General features: G+C 42.9%; 1 protein-coding gene across 2 annotated transcripts; it reads right to left on the bottom strand.

Moving 5' to 3' along the window:
- Positions 1-398: 398 nt before the first annotated feature.
- Positions 399-22364, bottom strand: smad3a (SMAD family member 3a). 2 transcript variants are annotated; one of them, XM_034049448.3, is made up of 9 exons: positions 21808-22364; positions 9388-9581; positions 9139-9273; positions 8826-8900; positions 8279-8329; positions 7304-7519; positions 6581-6718; positions 6180-6324; positions 399-3774 (listed from the first exon to the last, which is right to left on the bottom strand). In XM_034049448.3, exons 1-9 carry the CDS (start codon positions 22011-22013, stop codon positions 3651-3653), a joined length of 1284 nt encoding a protein of 427 aa, XP_033905339.1. In that variant the 5' UTR covers positions 22014-22364; the 3' UTR covers positions 399-3650. The 2 variants fall into 2 exon arrangements, with proteins under 2 accessions (XP_033905339.1, XP_033905340.1); XM_034049449.3 differs by having other exon boundaries at positions 7304-7516; positions 21808-22363.
- Between the last annotated feature and the right edge of the window lie 1189 nt (positions 22365-23553).

The following is a 23553-nucleotide window of genomic DNA, read 5'->3' as shown; positions in this document are numbered from 1 at the left end:
CAGGACCAGGATTGGGAAGTCCTGGTATATCTTCAGCACTAGGGCTACCATTGCTGGTACCCTAGTGGCAGCCACCTGCAACTGCAACTATTTGTCAACTACAAACCCTCTGTCTCTCAGCGGATACCCACTACAGTAACAGTAAGGTATTAGGAAAATGTATTACGGAATGTATTGTCTGCTTTTTATTGCGTTCAGACTAATCACTGTTGGATTTCTGGACTGAAATTTTCAACCAGGAACAAATGGTTTTGATTAGCCCCCATTACCGCACCCTGCTGACTAACCCTCTGCATGCCTCTGCTTCGGCCCCCCCAGCGAGTTTGGATCTCATTTACACAGCTTGATTACTTCTTAAACATTTAATATGTGCCGGTACAAGTACAAAGACAGTAAAAAAAAAAAAAAAAAGATTTATTAAAAAAGGAGAACAAATACATATTATTTTTAAACAGAAATGTCATATACAGGAAAAAAAAAATCAGTCATTATAAAAACTAACTGTGAAATGCAGTATAAGCCAAAGCATAAAGTACAAAACTAAGCACCTTTATAAAAAAAAAAAAAATATTAAAATTTAAACTAATCGAACGCTATCCGCAAATATACATGAATCTACATGAAGGCAAAACATTTTCCTTTAACTGTGAACTGTGATAGCTTAAAATACATGTCAGAATACCCTCTATGATGGGTGTAGAGGGACCCAGCATTTCTCCACTGATTCTCTCAGGAGGTTTTCAAAGTCTTGGTTATTTCCCTCTGTAACGGAGAGCCTTGCAATGGGTAGAACTGAGCGAATGTTTTATAGGAGCTAGCCTGTGAAATGGAGTCTGTCACCTACATTGCACACCCCTCCCCACTCCAACGGCAGTGAACACCTGTACCAGTTCTCCTGAGCTCCAAATGACACCCACTGGCTCAGAGGAGTTGCATGTGAATAGTATTGCCAGCACTGCAGATTCCTCACTCCTCCCCCTCCTCGGTCTTGTGCATTAGCAGAGAGACTGGCAGGATTCAAAGCCCTGCAGGTAATCTGGGCTCCTATTAGGAGCATTTCAATAAGGATTCCTGCAGCACCTTGCTCACCCACTACAGCCACTTCGTTTTAATAACTTCAAACCTGTAGGATTTGCTGTACTGTTGGGGAGGAGAGAGGCGGTACAAATGCTGGAGTGTACAAATCTAGCATTAAAAAAAAGAACAAATTATACATGCATATAATATTCAATCATTTGCCTTTTATTAAAACATTTACACTTTTTGTGCTGTACAAAAAAAAAAAAAAGCACAAGGGCATCCCTCACCCCCTCCCCCTTTATTATTATTTTGTACCAAAATCTCCAACCATTTCTACAAACTACAAATAACGGCTAACAAAATACAATGTATAAATGCTCGAAGTCTCTGTCAGACTTGCAGACGCTACGTCTTTTTCTTTCTTTCTTTAATACACAAGAGAATTCAGCGCGGGTCTGGTAAAATGCCCAATCCTGCTACAGCACACAGATAATCTGCTGTGATTTTAGACAGACAGATAACAGTATAATTTCATAATACTGCCAGCTCCGAGCAATAAGTCCAACATGGATACCTGATCTTCTCTCGTCATTCCCAGGCCTATTCCAATGGGGTGGGGAATTCCACTTGCCCGGCCCTCACTACCCTGTTTCAATGTGTCGCTCGAAGCTCAAGAACCACCTCAGTTTGATGGTTGCTTGCATCTCCTCTAGCAGGCTATCAATTTAAGACCTGCTGTACTGTACACACCTGTAGCAAGGCTGTGGATTTCTCCATTCTGTACTGGAAAGTGGGTTTGTATGAAGGATAGAAATGTGGAGAGGGTGGAGGGGGAGTGACAAGAGGAGAGCCAATCCTCGTTCCCTTTCTGTAGTGTTAATACAGTACAAATTCAAAACAAAGCCATTCCACACTGCACAGTCTTTACAAAAATACTATAGGGGAACAAGCTCAGGAAACACATCACTTTATATATTTAGATTAACCAATTCTAGAACTTGCTTTGTAAAGCGAGATTGTAAAATTATTAAAAGGGCACTAAAACACATTAATGGTTTGATCTTTATTAATAAATGAGGTTAATTGGGTTAATAAGTTTTCCTTTGATCTTAAGAATTTGTATATATTTAAAAAGGATCCGAACCTCTACAGTGAATTTGCTTAATTAAATAACATACAACGTATCTTTTAATTCAATTTCAACTATTGCTTTGTGATGGTGAAATCCCAAATGCCACCTCCATTTCAAATGTAATGAAAAAATAATCATTCAGTGTGTGTCTATATACAGTATTTACAGCTTCCTTTACGACTGTCAATAAAAGAAACCATTGCTGAAACAGATTGCTTTATTAAAGCATTTGGAGAAATTACTGCTCAGTAATAAATTAATTCAATACAGAACTACATTTCAACAACACTACTGCATACAGTAGTTGTATTCATGCTTGTATTGTTACACAGTTGCTGATTCACCAGCACTTTACTTCTGGTCAAGTTCAGTTCTTTTGAGATGCATTCGGTACGCATCGGATAATGTAGTTAGTTAATGAGTGAATGCTCTGGGGCGACCTTGTGATTTGTGGCTTGTGTCCCACAGTAAAGCTGTAGCCCTGAAGCCCAGGAACAATGCCCTGTGACATCACAGGGGCGGGTAGAAACTGAGCTTCTAACATCCACCTCCTTCACACTGCAGCAAGTTACCAAGCTGAAACACACAATGTCCAGCGCAGCGTCATCATAAGAGACTGCAGGGACAGAAGCGAGACTCCTGCTGCGTAGCAGTTTAACCCATTCCAGGTTTTAATACAAGCTTGATTAGCCACAGTGTGTCGGTAACAAGCTCAGGTGTGTCTGATTAAAATCAATAGTGGAACCTGGAATGGATCACACTGCTATGCAATGGGAGTCTTATTCCCACCCCTCCCTGGATTGAGCTTGCAATCATCACTCACTGCCAGGACGAAATCTCAGAACTATCAATCATTATAAAAGAAAGGTACTTTTTTAATCTGTTCCCCTTTTGCACATTGTGTGAATGTAAAAATGCAGTGTACTCTTTCAGATGAAAGCAATGGTTTGTTTGATATGATTAAGATAAACAAATGTGAGCTTTTTCATTTCTTTTTTTTCTTTTTTTGCTCCATCTAAAAAATAATAAATGGATTAAACCTTTTACTCAAGGTGTTAAATCTTCAATGTTTTTTTTTTCTTTTAATACAAAGAAACAAGCATTATTGCAAACGGCTCCTGTTATAAACTATTCCCTAAAAGGCTCTACCTGTACAATTCAAAGAGGAAAAGCAGGAATCCTGCTATTTCGGGAATATTACTCCCATGCTACTGCTTCTGGCACCACCTGCCAAAACATATATCAAACAAAACAACTAACAGACAAATAAAACCAGACAAAATAATCATGTGATACCGGCCCCAGGAAACAATACTAACCTGTACTGTCTCCCATGCACTCTGCCCTTGGCTTTTGCCACAGAAAGTGCTAACAAGTCTTTGAGAAGTGGCAGAAGTGGCATTGAAAAGTGAATGAAGCCAGCAACGTTGTGATTCTTCAGACCCCACGCGGGATCCATCTTGCAGGTGTTCCGGTCTGGGGCAGGGGAGGGATTTTCTTACGACACACTGGAGCAGCGGATGCTGGGGGAGCCCATTTGCGTGAGCACCTTGTCGAGCCACTGCAGTGGGCCGTTGAGGTGCAGCTCGATCCAGCAGGGGGTGCTGGTCACAGTCTGCCGCCTGCATGAGACAAACAAAACATGGGAGCTGTAAAATAAAAAAAACAACACAGCGCGCAGCCTGTCCGACCAGCAATGCATTCCTCCCTGCTTAGATGATGCCCTGGCCCTGCAGATTCACTCTGAGGAATGCCTTAAATGACCCCAATCATGTTTACAGCAGCATGTTTTAAAAAGCACTAAAAACATCAAGTCTTTGTTTCAAAACAAGCATAAAGCCCCCCTTTTCTCCAGCAGAGAATCTTAATAAGACTGGAGTCTGCTCAATTGAGCTAAAAACAGTGGCTGACCGACATACCCCAGTCCTTTATCTCACTAAAGAAGATGCTTCCCTGCCTATTTCAGTGTTTTTACATGTTTGATTTTCATAACCATGGTTGGAGATCAATTAGATCAACAATCCCATCAGTTCTGAGAAAAGCTACTTTTTTATATATATACACACACACAAGCCTGGTAGTCATTACTGATAGGATACATAGTTTTGTTTGAAACTATATCAGTAAATGGCACTGAAAGGATTTACAAAGGAAAACAATGAGACCAGCGTGTCTCAGTTGACCTGTATCCTACTGCAGTGGGACTCGGTTGATTGAATTGAGTCATTTTCTTTCTTTTTTCTGGTCCTGGTTTGCTTGGCCGTGCTGTCGTATTTTTACAATGAGTCAGCTGCTGCAAATGAGTCAACCCCACTCAAAGAACCCACCAGTCTCATGCAACCTTTTGACCTGAACACTCAGAGCAAGAGAACAACTCGAGCATACTCATTAACACGGATACAAACATCCAGCAGGCCAAGGACTCAAAATCAACACCATTTCAATCGCCAAAGTAATAAATGTCACAACTCAAATATTTATTGAAAAAACTATAAACAAACACACAACACACCTCATTACCAAGTGATTCCAGTGGCATCCACTCCAGCATAACGCCACAGGTGGGAATGTAGCGTCCTGGGAGAGGCTCACTGTGAACTAACTGACCTGAAACCTTTAGCTGGGGTAAAGAGGCTGCCATTTTAAAATGAACACTCATCCACAGAATACAAGTGACAATAATGAAGAGTCTGAGCACTTGAAAAGCTAGTAAGTGTATACTTACTGTAGCTTTATTGTACCAACTGGGAATTCAAACTCAATTATTGATATTATTATTATTATCATTTCCAAATGAATTCCAATGCAGTAAACTCAACAGCACACGTCTCAGATTGGATCATTCCTCTCTGCTCTAATGCCATTTGTTTTCCTGCCCAGCTCCGAGTTGTAATCACAGGCTGTCTATAATGAGCCCCTAACTCACTCAGCCATGCACATCTGGAGTATGTTAGGTGCCCTGGCTGTGAGCCCGCCGTGGGATAATGGCTCGGTTTATATGAGAGGCCTCGGTAGCATCTGGAGGGCTTACAAGGAAGGGGCGTTCCTAATGACAGCCCTGTGAGACTGCACCTCCCTGCCTGCCAGGGGACCGAGAGAGGGAGAGAGAGAGAAAAAAAAATAACAAAAACACAAACGCTCTTTCAAGTTTGAGCATTTACCTCTGTGTTCAGTTTTTCTGATGTATTAATAAAAGCCGGCGCTGTTGCAACGCTAACCAGTAGAGTACGGAGCTAGTGGGCATCATTCTCTTTTTCTTTTTAATGTTCAATTTTTTTCAGTTTCAAAGTGATGCCCCGTTTAGGCCATTAGATATGTTTATCTTAAAGTTTCCCAGCAGGCAGCTCACCGGATACCTTTCTGACTATCTGTATGCAGTATATGCAGCTGCACTTCACACGGAAAAAATGAGAAAAAAAAAGAGATTACATAATTACACTTAATATGAGAGCTTTAGCATATTTAATGGACTTTCTCAATATGCTGCAATTCTGTTTGTTTCTAGGCAAAGACTGCTGGGAGAGATTACTTGGTACACCCATACTAATTATCCTGATATTAGAGAGACTTCCCACTGCATTTAAACTGCCAACGTTCGCCAACAAGCAGTCATTACATTTTCATTTGGATCCGATTACAGCGTTTAGAATCCAGAATATCACCTCTTTTTAAATTAGCTGTTAGAACAATTGCGTTAAAACTTTTCTTTTTCTAAGCTACGGCAGCCATTTTAAAAAGAGGAACACAAACTAGAATAAATCAAAAACAGCAACAAAATGGTGTCTCCCTTCAGTGACCTTCAGTAAGCCCTGGAAGTGAAGCTGTGGTTACATATCCCAGTATACACACAAATATATCTTCAATATGTTCCCTTTTGTGTACCAAGGTGACACAAACCAACATTGCCAGCGGTTCAGAGGAGGGCACTGCATTACTCATTGAGACGTGGGTTTCCTGGGCACCTGTACTGAACGTGGCTCTAGCATCCGAGCGGCTAGATGGGAACCTATTTGCAGCGCAGTCGTACCTGTACTCTGCCCCCCAGCCCTTGACGAAGCTCATGCGGATCGTACACATCCTGGTCAGCTGGTACACCGCCTCGAAGCCCTGGTTCACTGACTGCGCCAGCAGAGCGGCAAACTCCTGGTTATTGAAGATTTTCAGATTGCACCCTGCGATCAGACAGGAAAACAATGAGGTGTGAGACTCATCTGTGCGGAATATAAGCAAAAAAAAGACTCTATTCCCATAAACAGTGCATCTACAGACATGCCAGCGTGGCTCCATTGATCAGCAGATCTTGTTCAGTACATACTGTGTATGCTACAGAGGTGAAATCATTTGGTTATGTTTCTGCACTGTGTAACGCATGGAAACCTGGTTGGGTCAAGGCTCTTGCACTGTAGAGTAAGAGTGCCCCATGCTTACCTGGAGGGATCTTACAGACTGTGGCTGGGTGCCAGCCGTAGCGCTGATTGCAGTTCGGACTCTGAACAAAGATGGCGCTGTCGCTCAGGCACTCTGCAAACACCTCTCCCCCGATGTAGTACAAGCGGACACCCCTGCCTGAGACAGACAGACAGACAGACCACCACACAGTCACAATGTGCACACATAATGAAAAAACAAAACATTTAGAATGGGTTTCATACTTTACCTGTTCATTTTACTAAACTAGAAGTAATCTAGCACTCTAACATTAACGTGTCATTTTATTTTTTAAAATAAAAAAATAGGAGTGAATTAAAGGCGCGCTATGAAAACATGTCCCTGAGTGCTGAACTCAACCGACTGAACCCCCTTCCTGCCACTGTAAGCTGCACTGTGCTCATGGCTGGTGCAGCATGAGTCAGCACTGTGAATGGAACAACAGGAAGCTTCAACTGCAGCAGTGAAACCACCGTGAACTCCAGCAAAACCACGCTGTTACTCTGAGAGGAGCCTGAGCTGGGTTTGTGTGGAAAGGTGACCGCCACCGCTACAGAAACTTAACCACGCTGCACCACCCAGCCTGGCTCACTGCAGCCATACAAAAACAAACTAAATAATCTTCTGTGCTTCAAATAAACATGATAAAATCTACTCTATTCACAACATTAAATAAACGAAACACTGACGCTTTGACAGAAATCTAAATAGAGCGTTCTTTACCGATGTGTCTCCGGGTGAGTTCCACGGCTGCGTTTCTGTTCACATTGGAGAGCAGGCCCAGGCAGAAGCGCTCAGAGTTGGAGGGGTCGGTGAACCCGTCCACGGTGAGCGAGGGCTGGGACGCGTGGAAAGTCTCCCCCACCCGCTGGTTCAGCTCGTAGTACGATATGGAGCACCAGAACGCTGGCTCACAGTATGTGACTGGCTGCAGGTCTGCTGGGGACAGAACCAGGAACACAATCAGAACAACTTCATAGCGTTTATTAATACTGAAAACAAGGGGCCGGCCATGTGAGGAATACACCTAGTGATGGTATCGTCATCAATATGCAAGCCTTCATTAATACTGAAAACAAGGGGCGGACCATGGTGAGGAATACACCTAGTAATGGTATCGTTATCAATATGCAAGCCTTCATTAATACTGAAAACAAGGGGCGGGCCATGGTGAGGATAATATGATATCTGTATAATATGAAATAATGTATAATGTGATACCTTGTAACAATTGTAAGTCGCCCTGGATAAGGGCGTCTGCTAAGAAATAAATAATAATAATAATAATAATAATTATAATAATAATACACCTAGTGATGGCATCGTCATCAATATGCAAGCCTTCATTAATACTTTAAAGGTTTTAAAATCTATTTTTCTTAACCTCAATAAGCTTCTGTATTTTTTTCAGTGGCATCTTTGACTGTCTTTTGTTGATCCTTTCAACCAAAAAAAAAAAAGTTTTCTGTCAGATTCAGTAGATCCAAATAAAATGAACAGGCAAACTTTGAACTGGGCTTGTAGCCACTGAAAACCCAGTGACCTCCCCCTGAACCTCAGCTCATCTTACTGACTAAAGAGTTCATACTCCACGTTCAAGCGTAAAAAAAAATGACTAAGAAAAACTAACATTTCATTTGATTACTAATAACGTACATGCCATTCCTTCACAGGAGATTGTTTTGCTTTAATGCTTACCCAAACTGCTGTGTGCAGGTGAAACTGGATTAGGTGACAAATTCGGAGAACCTGAAAATTGAAAGATGAGGAATTGAAATTAAGAATTAGATCACAGTCATGTCACGCTCTCAGTTCAAGGCATAACTCAATTGCATCATGAGTGTTCCTGTGAACCTTTGCTGCCAGCGGCTATTGCAAAAGGTGCACGGTGTGTCTAATTAAAACACAAACAAAAGCTGGAATGGCTTAAACTGCTAAGAGTTTGTACCTGCTGTCACAAGGTCTACATTAAAACGGATTTTACAGGACTCCAATACAAGACAGACAGTGCCTGGTCAGGTTTAACTAGTTTAGCTGCAAACCAGGGATCTGTGTATTAAAACAATGAACCAGAGAGCGTGGTCTCATTCAATGCACCTTCAAACTTAAAAGCAGACAGGCTTTGGCACAAGCTTATTTAATGTGTCCAGGCTTTCCACACCCTGGGGTCTACCTGTACCAATCCTTCTGCTCCACAATGTCAGAAGGGCAGTGAAGGGCCAGGCTCTCCCCCTGCGCTGCTTACCTGCGTCCATGCTGTGGTTCATCTGGTGGTCGCTTGTCTCCCCATCCTCACTGAGGTAGCCTGGCGGTGGGGTTTCTGAAACGCCCAGAAACATCACACTGTCACCTCTCTGATACAATGAAACGTGTAACACAGCAAAGCCTTCCATAGCGGCTTTACAATTAAGAAAAGAAAAGTGATCTAAGTGGCACACGCTTCAAGACAGCTTCGGCGCAGCTCAGATCAGTTCTCCAGACCCAGTATTGTCTATACGTTTGTCTCCTTGGCGATCTTTGAGTTTTCTAATGAGATTCAAGCACCCTGCCCTGTGTACCTGGAATGTAGTTGCTCTGGGGCTCAATGCCCGCGGGGAAGTTGGTGTTCTCGGGGATGGAATGGCTGTAGTCGTCGAGAGGAGGGTACTCATTGGGGATCTCGGTGTGTCTCGGCACCAGCACAGGAGGCAACACTGTCGCAAAACAAACCGCTGCGTTAGGAGACGTTCATTCTGGGAGGGAGGTATTGTTCAGTCACTTGGATCTTTTCCTTTAGCTCTGGAGGATGACTCTGTGTGCTGGTTTACCTGGCGTCTCCACCCGCTGGTAATGGTAGGGGTTGACGCAGACCTCGTCCTTCTTGGTGTGAAAGGCGTACTCGCACATCTCGACGGCCCGCAGCTCGTGGTGGCTGTGCAGGTCCGGCCAGCGCCACAGCCGGCAGTAGATGACGTGCGGCAGGCCCTTCCGGTGAGACACCTGCAACCGGCCGTCCAGAGACCTGCAAGGAGGGACACAGTTTGAATCTGCAGTCAGGAACAACGGCAAGCACTGGACTGAATCACCTCGTTTACAAGGGCGTCCTGCGGGCATCCTACCTAAACACGCACATGACCGAATATCTCAGCAAACATGTTCCGAGTACAGCGCTCATTATCTGTGCTTTACCGTTCAGATGCACACATTATACAAGCCCATGTGATAACCATCCCTCCCTTTAAACACGAAAAGACAACGGAACCGCATTCAATAAGCTGGATTCACCATTCTGTCTGTTAAATGATCAACAACCTGCCAGTGTTTTCAGAATCAAGTTGCTGATATACAGGCTTCTTTCTACAAGATGATTAATGATTAACGTCTGGTTATTTGAGTTTGCTTTTACTTTTCACCACAGCTAAATCTTAATAAATCCTACTAAAAGAAAACAGAACAAACTGCAGAACAATCACCATAAGGGTTTTTCTCATTCTGATCGTGAAATAAAAAGAATAGCAGGTCCTCGTTCTTAATCCGGGGTCTCTGGACGAGACTTGACCATTCAGAATCAGATCCAGATTGAATTCATTTTCCTGTGCCTTAAAGAAATGGCAGACAAAAAAAAAAAAAAAACAACCTTAAACTATAAACAGCCCCCCGTTTGTGATTCAAGCCTCCGCCCACTTTCGTGTCACGTCTCAATAAATAACAAGTCACTTCCTGTGAGAATGCCTGTGTGTGCTTTTAGAAACAGCCTTTCTGATCCCCGGCCATATATCCAGCAGGAAGGATTGCTTAATACCACCTCTCACAAACAAAGAGCCTCCAGCAATGACATCCACCAGAAACAAGAGTGGGAGAGGAGATACTGTACGGAATCCCCCTCTCCATTAACAAGATACTGACTCTACCCCGTTCTCAAACAACAACTCTCTTGACACAAATTTTTTTTTAAAAATCGCCCTGGTTATGAAGTTACTCTACAATGCTTTGTGGAAAGACTTGCCTTGGCATGAGCTCAACACTATAACCAATTTGTAATACAGTCCATGCCAGCTCCAAGACCTCTGTATTTCCTTCTTCATTTTCCTAATTATTAAAACTTTCAAGGAGAGGGGAGGAAGGTCTTGTTAAACAAAAGCCAGAGCAAATAAAAGAACACGAACAGAGTCAAACAGCGTGCCATTTCCTAACACTTTACACATCAATGAACAGGCAGCCATCGTAAAGAATTAGGTTAGCAGCCCTGTGTGTGTGTGTGTGTGTGTGTGTGTGAATCAGCAGATCTAAGCGCTGCCAGGTGAAGGCTGAGGCACAAAGCCCTTGTTTACAGAGGAGTGTTTTTACCAAGCTGCACCATGTCAGTCCAGCACATTGTAGGTTTGATTTTTTTGTCTGCTTTTTCGCTTGTTGGCTTTTTAAATAAAGTTATACCCCTGTTCTCTCCCATACAGAGGGGAGAGCTGAACTGAAGTTGTTTTCAGAAGCTCAGTGTAAACTACATGGCACTGAACACACACACACACCTGTATTTTTGCAAAAAGATCAGTTTAACAAAAATGGTTTTGACAAAAAAAAAAAACAACACTTGTCATGGAGAACATTAACCAGACACTACTGCTGATTTTCATCAGTTCATATGTGAAGTAAGTGCAGAAAAGAAAGTGATCTACTGATGTAGGTGGGCACTGGTTAACTGAAACCAGCTGTATTATGGGAAGCACAGGGTTAACCCTCCCGACTCCCACAGCCACCCTGAAACCACAGCCTCGCACAGAGCACAGGAAGCAGCCGCTCACACCTCTCCCTGCTCATAAACACAGGTTTACTGAGGGCCCTGCTTCCTGCACTGCTGTCAATGACAAACACGCTGTCTGAGAGACAATTATCCAGGTAACTGAAGCCTGCCCTTGTTAAAGGTTATCTATAGTATGTGACAGACGGGGTTATCAATTAATGACTGGGGGCGGACCGCCCTTTTCACAAGCTTCAGGTCAGACAGCAAAGCGTAATGTCAGCCTTGACTGAAGTGCTGTGTGTAGTACAATAACTGAACACAGCTGTCTCTTAGAATAAGCAAGAGGGGGACAATGTCCTCTGTGGACTGTTCTTTTAAAAGCACAGTTCGATTAAAGTAAAATCTGACGCATCATTCTAAAGATCAAAAGCACCAGACAGAAATGAACAGTGAGCTTCCTGTCCTGCGACTCTGGCTACAGCAGATGGGCCCTGCAGACGATGAAAGGCATACCAGCACAGGGAGGATCACTCTCTAATCCTCCACAAATACCTTGCAGGTATGGGGACCTAAACACTTCCTCCTGTCTCTCTCGAAACATTACGAGTCTGCCCCCTGCACGTTTGTGATTGCACTTTCTTTCTGCCTGCCCAGTAGATCAAAGTGAATTCCTCTGCTCTCAATAAAATACTCTGGCTAGGAGCAGTCTGCAGATCAACAAGTGCTTTGCCAGCTTGTAGCTGCTTCCTGTGCTCTGGCACACTGCCCTTGCTGGCCCCCAGCGTAGGGGTAACAGGCTGATTCAGTACAAGCACATTTTCTTCCTAAAAGAAACTAAATCTGGTACCAAGCGGTGCCCTGCAAGCCTGCAGTCCCCCCATCGACCCAGCAGGGTAGCAGAATGTCCACAATCTTCAGGGCTGTGCGCTCAGTACAGAGGGCAGCCACAGAGTGACCAGGGCTACTCCGCACGGCTGCTGCTGTGGAAATAATCATTCAAAACGGCAGCATGTCATTTTGATGCCATAGTGGTGCTGGGTACCCAGAATCCTGCTGCTGCTTGACTGCAGCCTCCGCCTCCCATACACAGAAGAACAATCAGCTCCTGTAGACTGCAGTGTCGTACTGTTAACAGCTCTGCCTCCTAACACGAGCACACATTTACAACCCTAATTCACTAATAAAGGCAGTCTAACAAAACTACAATGCAGGTCTTGGTTTAGACGGCACAGCACACGGTACCTGCACGGTTTCAATTTTTTTTCGAAACCACATCCACTTTAGTACAAAAGTCTTATGCAACACGGTGGTTTTGTTTTCCAACAATAATCTTCACGGTCATCTCCTCATGCAGTGTAATTTTGTTGCAGTTCAGATTTAAAATTAAACTAAGTTGAGGCCCTGTACAGTATAGTGTGAGATCCTCTCAGTATCTGTCTGCCCCCCTGCGGGGTTTTCCTGCTGTAGTGAGGGTGGAACACAAGGTTGCCACTAATCTGAGCGCTCCAGCTCTGTGCTGTAATCATTCGCAGTGAAGTTATACACAGCATTGACAGTTCTCAGTAACTGGGAGTACAATTTCTTCTTTTGCATTCTGTGTGTGTGAGCGAGTGTGGAAAGGGGTTTTGAAACCACAGGCAGCCTCCTTGTCCACCACAACCACCTTCCTCTGTGGCTTCAGACTCCTTTGTTTCACAGCCTCTCTCAACCGCTCCCTTCACTTTTTACTCCAAATCTTCCAATGAAAAAAAAAAAAAAAACACCATTTACAAGAGCTGTTTATTTCTGGTAACAGCAACTTCATGGGGTTTTTCATGTCTGAAAGAGAACTGGAAATCAAGCCTTTTAAAAGTAGCCTCTACATACTGTTGTACAATCCAAATGAAGCACTCCAGTACAGTATCTACCATCTATACAGGCTTGGAATGAACTGGAGGCTGTGTGCAGACACCTGACATTAATACAACGGGCAGGGTTCCCAGTTTTTAAAAACCTAATTACTGTAGCGTGATTTTTTTCAGGTACACACAATCGCATACACACAATTTTAAAAATAAACTGCAGCGATAGTAAGTGGTGCACGCGGATGACTGTTCTGTTTTAGCTGCGATGCACTTACAATTCTTTTAAGTAAACCAAGTGGCTGTGAAATCACCTGCCACAGATGAATGGGAGCACAGTTCTGTGCATAAAGCACTGTGCGATAAACACTGTGACAGCGTGTGTTTGGGTTAGCTGTAAGGCACACTGTAGAAGAACATCTGGGGGGGAAAAAAAAAAAAGTTCCTTTTCAGGGGCTGAAATAAATAATACAGCATTTGCTATTAAAAGGATCCACTGCAGGATTTCTTAAATACCGTTTGCACACTTTCTATTAAAAACAAAAAGCTTACAGTATTATTACCACATTGAAATGAGGACAGATTACACTGGGATTCAAAAGGGAAATGCTACTGATTATATCACACTGGTTAATATGAATCTCTGCTTAATACAAATGCATTTATCATTCACTGAAACAATGTCTTGCACACACACCCTGAAACAAACACTCCAATACAGTCTTCTTAAAATTCCACTCTATTCCCACCATTCCCACCAACATGATCCTTGCAGCATACACCACATGTTGATGATTTTGTCTGTTCAGCAGGATGGGGCAGAATGCTTTTGGGGGTTGAATTCGTGTTGATGAATGGGCTATATGGCTGGCTTCACAGACCCCCGATTAGCACTAATCTTGACCTGCCTTACCTAAAGGAACATTAGTCTGAGATTAATAAGAATCAGGGTCTAAGCAACCAGCTGATCGTGCTAATGAAAAAGGCAGGGGCCTGACAGCGCTGGTGGGAGCCAGACCTGTTTTAAAGTAGGCATTATGCTAGACAACTTTGACAATTTCCTTTATACAGGTAAAGAAAATGTATGCCCTTGTAACCAAGTTGCTGGGCTAGTAATTATTTTAAACAATGCTTTCTACTTCAGCTTATAACAATGCTCTCTATTTAGAAAGTCTGTCACGATTGAAGTTTGCTCAAGAAAAACAATTTTCTTTGCTACAGAAAAAAAAAAAACACAGACACACACACACATTGTACATAAAACATCCATTATCCAAGCAAATGCAAAATCAGAGATTACTAACTAAATCACCCACCCCCAAGCAAGACCCACAAGCCAAACAAACGCCTACACCCACACTGCAGCAAGTCTGTGCATTCCTAAGCTCTGAATAACACAAGAGATCCCATTGACTCCACGGCTCTCCGTTTCCAGAGCCCTATTCGGAGAATCCCAGCTCCACCTCACATGAACACAGAAGAGACACTTTGTGGTCTCAGGATTGTCTTGCTTGAGCTCCGTGCTGAATACCCACAGAGGCAGACTGAGCTCAGCAAAGAATAAATGGATAATTTCATCAGCATCTCAGAGAATCAACTGAAGTGCGCACACTGGACTGGGACAGGATCCTTAAAACAGCACTTTCTTTCCACTTCAGCACTCTACTAGTCCTTTAACATCTAAAAAACAACTGCAGATCATTACTGAGCTTCACAAAGCCTGCTGTTGGACACTGCTGCCATTGTATTGCTATCTGGTTCAACCAATGTCAAAAATAGTTGGAGGTTGTAAAAGATTAAGAGCTTCTCTTTCCTCAAAATACAGGGCTGACGAAGCAGGGCACGGCACTGGAGATACAGCGCAGGCCAGGGGAGACTGCTGGCTTCTTGTCGTTTTTGATAAATCCCTTGACAAGCATCGTTTATTATAATAAAGCAACAGATCACAGAGGGTTCTCTTCTGGAGCTGCTGCGGCTGCTCCTTCTTAGGGCTGTGTCTGGGCCTGTGTGAGCACTTGAAGAGGGCCTCAGTTAAACCGAACGCCTGCAACAGGAGGTTGCTGTAGAACTCCCACTGCTGCAGTGACAGATTACAGCAACACCAAGGACGTACTAAAACATCTGTGAATTATGAAATCCTTTCTATAACATATATATGAAACCCCAAATAAAACTGAAAAGTATTATTATTATATTTAGTTTTACACACAAGTACTGCAAGGTTGCTGTGCTACTACATTATTAAAAACACAGAAACAACTGAAAAGATTCATTTCAATGCATTCACACTAGAGCCTCATTCTACAGGGGTGCTGGATCCCATTTAATTTCCTATTCGTTGAAATATTTAACATAGTTTAACACATTTGGAACCAACTGAAAACAACTTGTATGTGGATGCATGGTGACATGGTTTGAAGAGTAGGCAAAGTTCCAAACTTTAACACATGTTCAAATGCAAAAACAAGATGCTGCAGCTCAGTGGATCTCTCCTGTTTAAAGATATCTCAGTGAATACTGATCTTGTATTAGTGACGCGAGGTTCGAGCGACAACATGACCTGTGTCAGCCAGCTGGGCCGTCTACCCTCACTCTCTTGAACTCAGGAGCCCCAAGGTGTCGGTTTGCTGATGCGCTGAATGAACACCCTGCATCACATGGGGTTCACGACACTGACAGACTGCCACACAACACAAGTTCGTGTGCAAGAGCAGAAGGACTAGCTAGCCAGCTTGCAGGGAAACTAGCGCTTGGATCCAACTTGGTAAGCCTACACTTTTTATTTTGTGAAATAAAAAATTAAAAAATGGATGTACTGGACGGCAAAAATATTGACAATTCGAGGAAAGGTCTTGGCACAGTGAAGCAACGTGTTTTAATTCATCTACTGTCAATCATCTTTCCAAACAAAGGAAGCATTCTGAATCCATGTTGACAGAAGCACTGGGTTTTATTTATTTCGGACAGCGATGCAGTCACTCCTGAAAATGACATTCATGAGTAAAATACCACTTCTAACATGAGAAACTGAATAGTGCAAAACTAATAGGCAACATACTGTATAGTCCTCGTACCTGATTTATACATTGCATAAATCCACAGTTACACAGCACACATCATCTCAAATGTAAACCGCAATTAGTGAGGAACACCCTTTTGTAATGTGACGCTCTCTCCAGCCATAACACCACACAGCATGCTGAAACCAAACCAAATAAATGACAGCACTGCAATGTGTATTCAGCGATGGCATTTCATACACAACTCTTTCTAACACAATGCTTGTCCACACAAGCCCTGGTTAGAGGAATGTAATCACTGCCTCCCTGTCTCACCCAGCCAGCCCCCAGGGCAGCCATTTCACACTGAAGGCAAGAGCGGCTGTGAACAAGAAAGAGCTCTGGTGATCCTAATCCGAGCAGACACCTCACACTTTCAAAGTACACTCTTAGCATTGGAATACACCAGCCCTTTACTGCAGAACGCTTTGATGTGATCTCCATTATAGTCCAGCCTCCTCTTTCTGAACAATAAATCACAACAGGCCAATGAGAAAGTGTGTGTTTCAGAAGGTATAGGGTTAACAGAGCTGTATAAACAGTGGTTACAAAGAATCCGTGGTGCATAACTATCATAGAGAAAAGAGAAATGTGAAGAGTCCCCATCGGATAATAGCAATACTGTTACAACATTCAGAAGAAAGTGATAGTGGTGTTAAAAACAGACGGGAGAGTTTTGTTGGTTTAGACAACGTAACCCTTCAATTCCGGAATCCTCTATTTTCCAATAATGTAACCTCATATTCTTTGCTGTGTTTCCCCATGTTGCACTCTCTGGTCCCTTTAAACCATAACTAATGCATGCTGTCATGAATGTGCAAAGAGGTATGGCTGTGAAGAGCTTGGCTTTGCAGAACGAAGGGGTTTTTTGCTGTTTTGGTTCCAGGTGAAAAACTACTGACAAAATGGAGGTGAAGCAGCATTAGTAATGACCGCCTTCAAGAGCGGCGCGCAATGATTTCCTCAAGAAAAAAATCCACTGTGTGAGATCACACCATGCTGAAACTCCCACCTCCCACTGTACAATGACCAATGAAACCATTACTTTTTTTTTTTTTTATCCAATCACTTTCTTCATATCAAATTCCAGCTACCTGCATTCTATTATTAGACCCTCTGGGAACAAACAAAGACTAAACATGAGGCCGAACTGCACCAATGACTCACTCGTTTTGCATTTGAAAAAAACTAAACCGTACGTGCAGGATGCAGATTTCTGTCCCTCTGCCAAACACCACAAAAGCAAGCAAACAATAAATTAATATAAAACGGATGGACCTAGACCAGGGGTAGTGTTAGAAAACTGCCTGGTCCATTTAAAAGCAGCCTGCTCCGACTGCCACTCCAGATGATTCGACGTCTCCTTTTACGAAACGTGAGGGCCAGACACCAGACAAAGCCCCACTGAGCACTTCGCTTTTCCACCACATTAAATGAATACAACCTTATCTAAGCAACCGGAAAGGTATAAGAAAGCATGTAGGCAGAACAGAAATAAATGATGAAAAATGATGGGCTTTAGTTTCATGTCAACCGAGGAGGTCTGACAGCACACCGGTATAGTCACTTCAAAGCTAAAATGCCTTCAAGCTAAATGACAAACTCCAGCGGGAAGTGCTGGATTGGTCTGCTACTGTAACAATAAACTGTTATTTATAAAAGAAAGGGGTGTAGCCTGGGCTGTGTGGGAAAGCTGGCACAAAACTGACGGCAGGTTCATGAAAGGCATGGATGTGTGTGACTCAGAATAACAATTCAGAATATATTCTCTTTAAATCCCAGTAGTCCGAACTGACCTGCAGTCCATACCATGCTCTCATACAGCATGCACGCTGCTGATTACAGCTGCAGAAAGCAAATGAAATTTTCATACAAAGTGTGCACATTTGCAGCTGTATTGTTTTGCCAAGGGTTACTGCTGATTTTGAGTTGGTATTTATATTAGACAAAGACTAGCCTCAAGGCATTTTAGCACAAGTTACCATAAATTGTCCAAAAGTCACTGGACAAGCGGACAGGTTTTGGTGCATTGACTTTCGAATCACCCCGGCTGCACAGGATCCTGTAGTCTGAGGTTGCTGGCGCACAGCGATCCAGAGTCAAGTAAAAAAAGAGGAGGAGCTCTTCCTGTCCTCCCAGTCCTACAGCAGCTCTCTCTTCAGCTCAGTGGTGACTCAGTGACTGGAGCGATTCAGGGGGAGGGGTGGGCGTGTGTGTCAGCTGAAACAAACATCACACTGTGTCCTTTCTGATGAAGAGGAGTGCACAGCAGACTCAGCTTCTACCTGTGCCCTCACGTCCCACCCTCTGCATTTGAAATAGGAACTTGGATTAACCATATAGGACATCACTTTGCACTGTACTGTGTGAACAGTCAGCACATTGTAGGCACTGTAAGGCTTCGATCAGCTTGGAGGTGAATGCAAGTTGTAATGCTGAACCGAGCATTAGAATCACGCCACAACACTCTTTTGAATATTAAACCTTCATATAAACTAATCTAGATGTATAAAGGTCACAGCAGGTAGCAGAAGCTGACAGGTGCCCGAGACACGGCTGGCTGCACTGTGACCGACACACACTCCTCATCATCAATGACATCATCATTCAGCACTGCCCTGACATCACACCTCACCTGGAGCTATTGCTAGGTCAGATTTCATGCAGAAGGCATTGATTTGGATCGTGTTTATACAGATCAGACATCAGTTAATTCTCACTGCCACTACAGCACTGTACCCTCCTCTGCATTCCTCACTAGTGCCTCTCCTTCAGTCCTGATACCCTTTTCTGCATGCGGAGAAAACCTGAGGCTACCACAGAGCTAAAGCTTCTAGAACATCTTATTTAATGAAATGCTAAAACTCAAATGACACTTTTACCATCTCGTAATGCTGAGTTTAATATGAACCACTCAGCTTGCAGTTACAGCAGCCCACAGTCTGCAACAGCCTATTAATAGCACAGGCTTTCATAACTGGAGACCAGGGCCTAGGGGAGCTAACGTCACTAAGATCAATGACTAGAACCTGAGAAAAGAAACCAATCACCCCCACGAACCACAGCATACTGTACACACCAATACCTGAAATCAGCAAATGTCTAAAAATGCACAGAAATCTTCTGACCATCTTTCACTGTTTACACATTCAAATCTCACTAGCCTAACAATATCCATAACATGTTTACTTGCTATACATATGGAATATGAGATTAGTGGCAAGCCCAGGATGTGTCTCTCCTCACACACATACAGATGGGTCTATCCTCATACACATAACTTTGATCATTAAAAAGTCTTGGTATTGCCAAAGGCTGCGTTTTTATGGAGTGTCCCTACATCCAAAGTTATGTTGCCCTCTCCCAGTAGAATGGCTCTTTGCATTGTGATCCATACAGAGTGTACATTCAGACATCATTAGTCACTCTGCACTGCACTAGTCTAATCTTAGGAGAGCTGAAAAGGAGTGTCTATCCCCTGGACTGAGACACTGCAAGTGCACAGCACCCCAGACCTTCCACCACTGCTTTACTGGTAAAATCAGAATGATTAATGAGCCTGGGTTCAAGTACAAGAGGTCTACATGGTGAAACACTGACTATGAAACGATGTTACACAACACGTCCCGTCATAACCACAGTGGTTCAAATAAAATGACCCATACAGAATGACCCAAGCTCCCTGGTTGCTCCCAGTTCAAGACATCCCAAGTGGTTCACAATGGACCACTGTGTATTACAAATGTTCTAATTGGTTCCCCCGCACCTGGGATCCCAGACACACCTGGTAGCTATTATTCACATGTTTTATGTTGTTTTTTTATAACTATGGTGATGTCAAATATTTGACTGAACTACAGCGCTCTGGAACATCTGCCACAAGACATGGGAACTGCATGCTGTTTTATTAAAAGCTTTTTACACCAATTCCAAACCCAGCTTTACACGCAGCAAGTGCAAAACACATGCAGCTTCTAAAGTGCAGTGCAGTCACAGAGACACAGCACTCAATACACTCCACCTGCATTGCAACGCCACCATGATATAATGCCTTAGATTTGACTACAAGTGCGTCGGTCACATTGCTCCCCATTAACAGTATATCAAATGAGAAGCATTACACTTAAAATGACTGTAAAATAAATTACTGAAACTACACAAGACATATATACCACTTAGACTGGAGCATGGTACAGTATATGCTTGTGTTTTTTTTTCGCCATGCTCAAACCAGCACATTTGCACAGTAATAAGACCACACACAGGTGACTTTACAAATCAGCTCCACGTTCTCAAGTCCTACAAGCCAGCAGAACTCCTTTAACAGGCTCTTGAGGAGGAGGTGTGACCTTTAGGGGTACCAGCTGATCTCAGGAGTCTGGACAGGGCCTTTATCATCAGGAAACCCTTTCCTACCTGCCAATCAACAGCTGTCACCAGACACTAGAACCCATCCACACTGCTACTGCACAAACAAGACAATGACTTAAATCAAACATGTGTCACACATGTTTCAATAAACAACAGCCTCCAAAATGCATTTTGCATAGTTATTCCACACCAGTCTGGCAACAGGTTGTTAAAAAAAAAAAAAAAAAAAAGGTGAATAAAAATAATAGGTATTTTTGTATCAGGCATCACATTTCTACTGGCTTCTGAAGCTACTGCACTAGTGTAATGATCTAGCTACACTAGTGTAATGACCATTGTGCACGCTACTTTCAACTTCACAAAAAGAAAAAAACATATTCATGTGTTTACATAAAAAAATATCACGCTATACACAGGCCTTGCAAACATTAACAAGACAGGTTTACTTAAAAGTGAAAAATAAAATAAAAAACACTACACAACAAAAACAGCGCTACTGCTGGCTTTCATACTGTAATATTAAGTATCCCTTGGGTTATGTTAACAGCATTCTATGACTACTAGTATCAATGCTACTTTGCAGTAGTGTCGGTGCTTGCACATCAAGCTGTTTCAAACGAACACAATCGTTATCGCTGTGTTTATGTGTTTTCAATCAAGTTCAGTGGAAAAGGTGCGATCGAACCGTGCCCTCTTTTTGTTAGTGCAATGGCATGGTAACAATGTACATTAGGACTAGGAGAGCCATCTGTCTGCGCGATGGACACAGTGTCTATGAAAAGTGGTCTACGGGATCAAATGAATGACCTTATTGTAACTTAGTTTCACTCACAGCCATAAAATATGAACGTGTAACTATAACCAACTGTGTGTAGCAATATCCCGTGCTAGTAACATCAAAGCTAAAGTAGAATTGTTTTTATTTTTTGTTCCTGTTGCTGTAGTTGGTTATCGTGATTTTTTTACGTTGGCTACTGAAGAAAACAAACACTCTACAGAACTCAACGACGTGGGTAAGCACGATATTACTACTCCTCCCCACGTATGCCCACTACAGCCTAAGCACTTCTGAAATATGTTAAGTACTGTACAATCATACCACGCTAGCAGCAGAAAGCAAATGTTTACCCACTCGAGTCTGCTGCAAAGAAACTAGCTGTCAAAAGCTACAAAATAACTCCCGTTTCCTTCTTCGATTAGAATCCCACCCGTGTCAGCGTGTTTAAATATGACCTGTACCTGGGGATGGTGATGCATTTCGTATTAATATTCTGAGTTGTGATCGCTTTTTCCAGTTCGTCCAGTTGCCCCGTCTTTTTCAACTTCTTCACCAGACTTTTCACCGCTTTCTCGCACCATTTCTCTTCCTGTCCGTTTTGCTCGCCTTTTTTCCAGCCTAGAAGCCTTTTAACAATCGGGGGAGTAAAAGGCAAAATAGAAGACATGTTCTAAAACCTTTTCCGAGCCCCTGCGCGCAGCTCAATCTCAGATTTTATTTATGTAAAAAAAAGTTTTGATAGTCAAAGACCGACTCTAGACAACTCGGCAGCGCTCAAAACCCACTGCTCTGCAACCCCAAGCAGGAGCCAGTAACAATCCGCCTCGAAACGTAGTCCTAGCTTTATTAATCACTCGGTTTTAAGACTTTTCTTGCTGCTTTTGTCCGGGATACCCAGCTGAACACACGCCGCCTTTGGGACAGATTGGTTTATATTAGTGGACGATGTTGTGCAAAGTTTGTGTTTCTGGTGTACTTTGAAGTGAAGATTCATCCGCTCTCCCCCAGTACTTTTCTATGCAGAGAAGCGCCCACTCACTCACTCGCTCACTCAGGTCCATTTAGGAGTCTGCCTTTCATGCAAATTTAGAACTACTCCCCCCCCCCCCCCCTCTACTTTTGAGACTAAATCAAAACTGTGGAGAGGGCACGACACTGTATCGGCGAGCCAAATTAGCTGCCGTGGCTGAGAGACACGGGTCTTTCCGTCTCATTTCATCAAAGGTGGCTCACGGTTTACTTTATATAACACGTGCTTCCTGACATCGTAATGGTGGTTGAGACCATAAATAAATAATAATCAGAATTTAAAAACAAAACAACAAAAAAAAAACAGCAAGTATAGTAAGTCTGCACGTCTACACCAAATTAAGTTTTGATTACAGTTTTGCTCCGCTGATATATCTATAATGATATGCAACAATACAAAATAACAAAAATAAAACGACAATAATTTTAAAAAAAAAATAAACTGAAAATAATGGAGTAAACAAAGCTTAGGAAATCTGTTGCAATGCAATCTGACTCGGAACGAGGTCCTAGTTTTATCAGTCTATCTGGTGGGTAGATCTGTTTCTATGGTACGGTTTTCATAAGATAACAGAAAGTGTGTCTGGGTCTGGTAGCTGCTTGCTGTGATGTCACAGTCAGGGGTGTGGTGAGTGCGTGGAATGGCATGACTTACTGGTTAGTAATCCGCCTGGTACCTGGCAGCCTACTCACCTGAGATAAGACTAGCTACAGTGGGAGGAGGGGAGACGGGAGAGCAACTGGAGTTCAGAATGAACTGTTCTTCACGGCTAATAGGTTCTGGAAAACAGGGGGGTTGAGGTACCAAAAATCCTGTAGTCATCCAATAGGTAACATTGATGATATTACTAATATAGTATTGACAACCACTTAATATTGTGCGCCTATTGCAGTAATATTGTATCTGGATGTATCTACAACGTGCTCAACATACGGTCCTGGCAGTGGTGTAGTAATCTACATGGATGTGGAAGCATAAGATTAAAAACAGGGTAATATTAAAAACCAGGATCCTTTAGTGTCCCGGGAAGGCATATTGAAATTCCTCAAAACCAGGGCTCTCCAGGGAAAACAGAGACAGGTGGCAACCCTAGCAGACAGTCCTGTAAAGACAGCACTTGTCTCCCACAGTGCCAGTACCAAACAAGTGAAGTCTTCTTATTTGAAATGTGTAAATA

The sequence above is a fragment of the Acipenser ruthenus genome, chromosome 24 (genome assembly GCF_902713425.1).
Source record: "Acipenser ruthenus chromosome 24, fAciRut3.2 maternal haplotype, whole genome shotgun sequence".
Taxonomy (NCBI): Eukaryota; Metazoa; Chordata; class Actinopteri; order Acipenseriformes; family Acipenseridae; genus Acipenser; species Acipenser ruthenus.
This window is presented reverse-complemented; position numbering and strand designations above follow the sequence as displayed.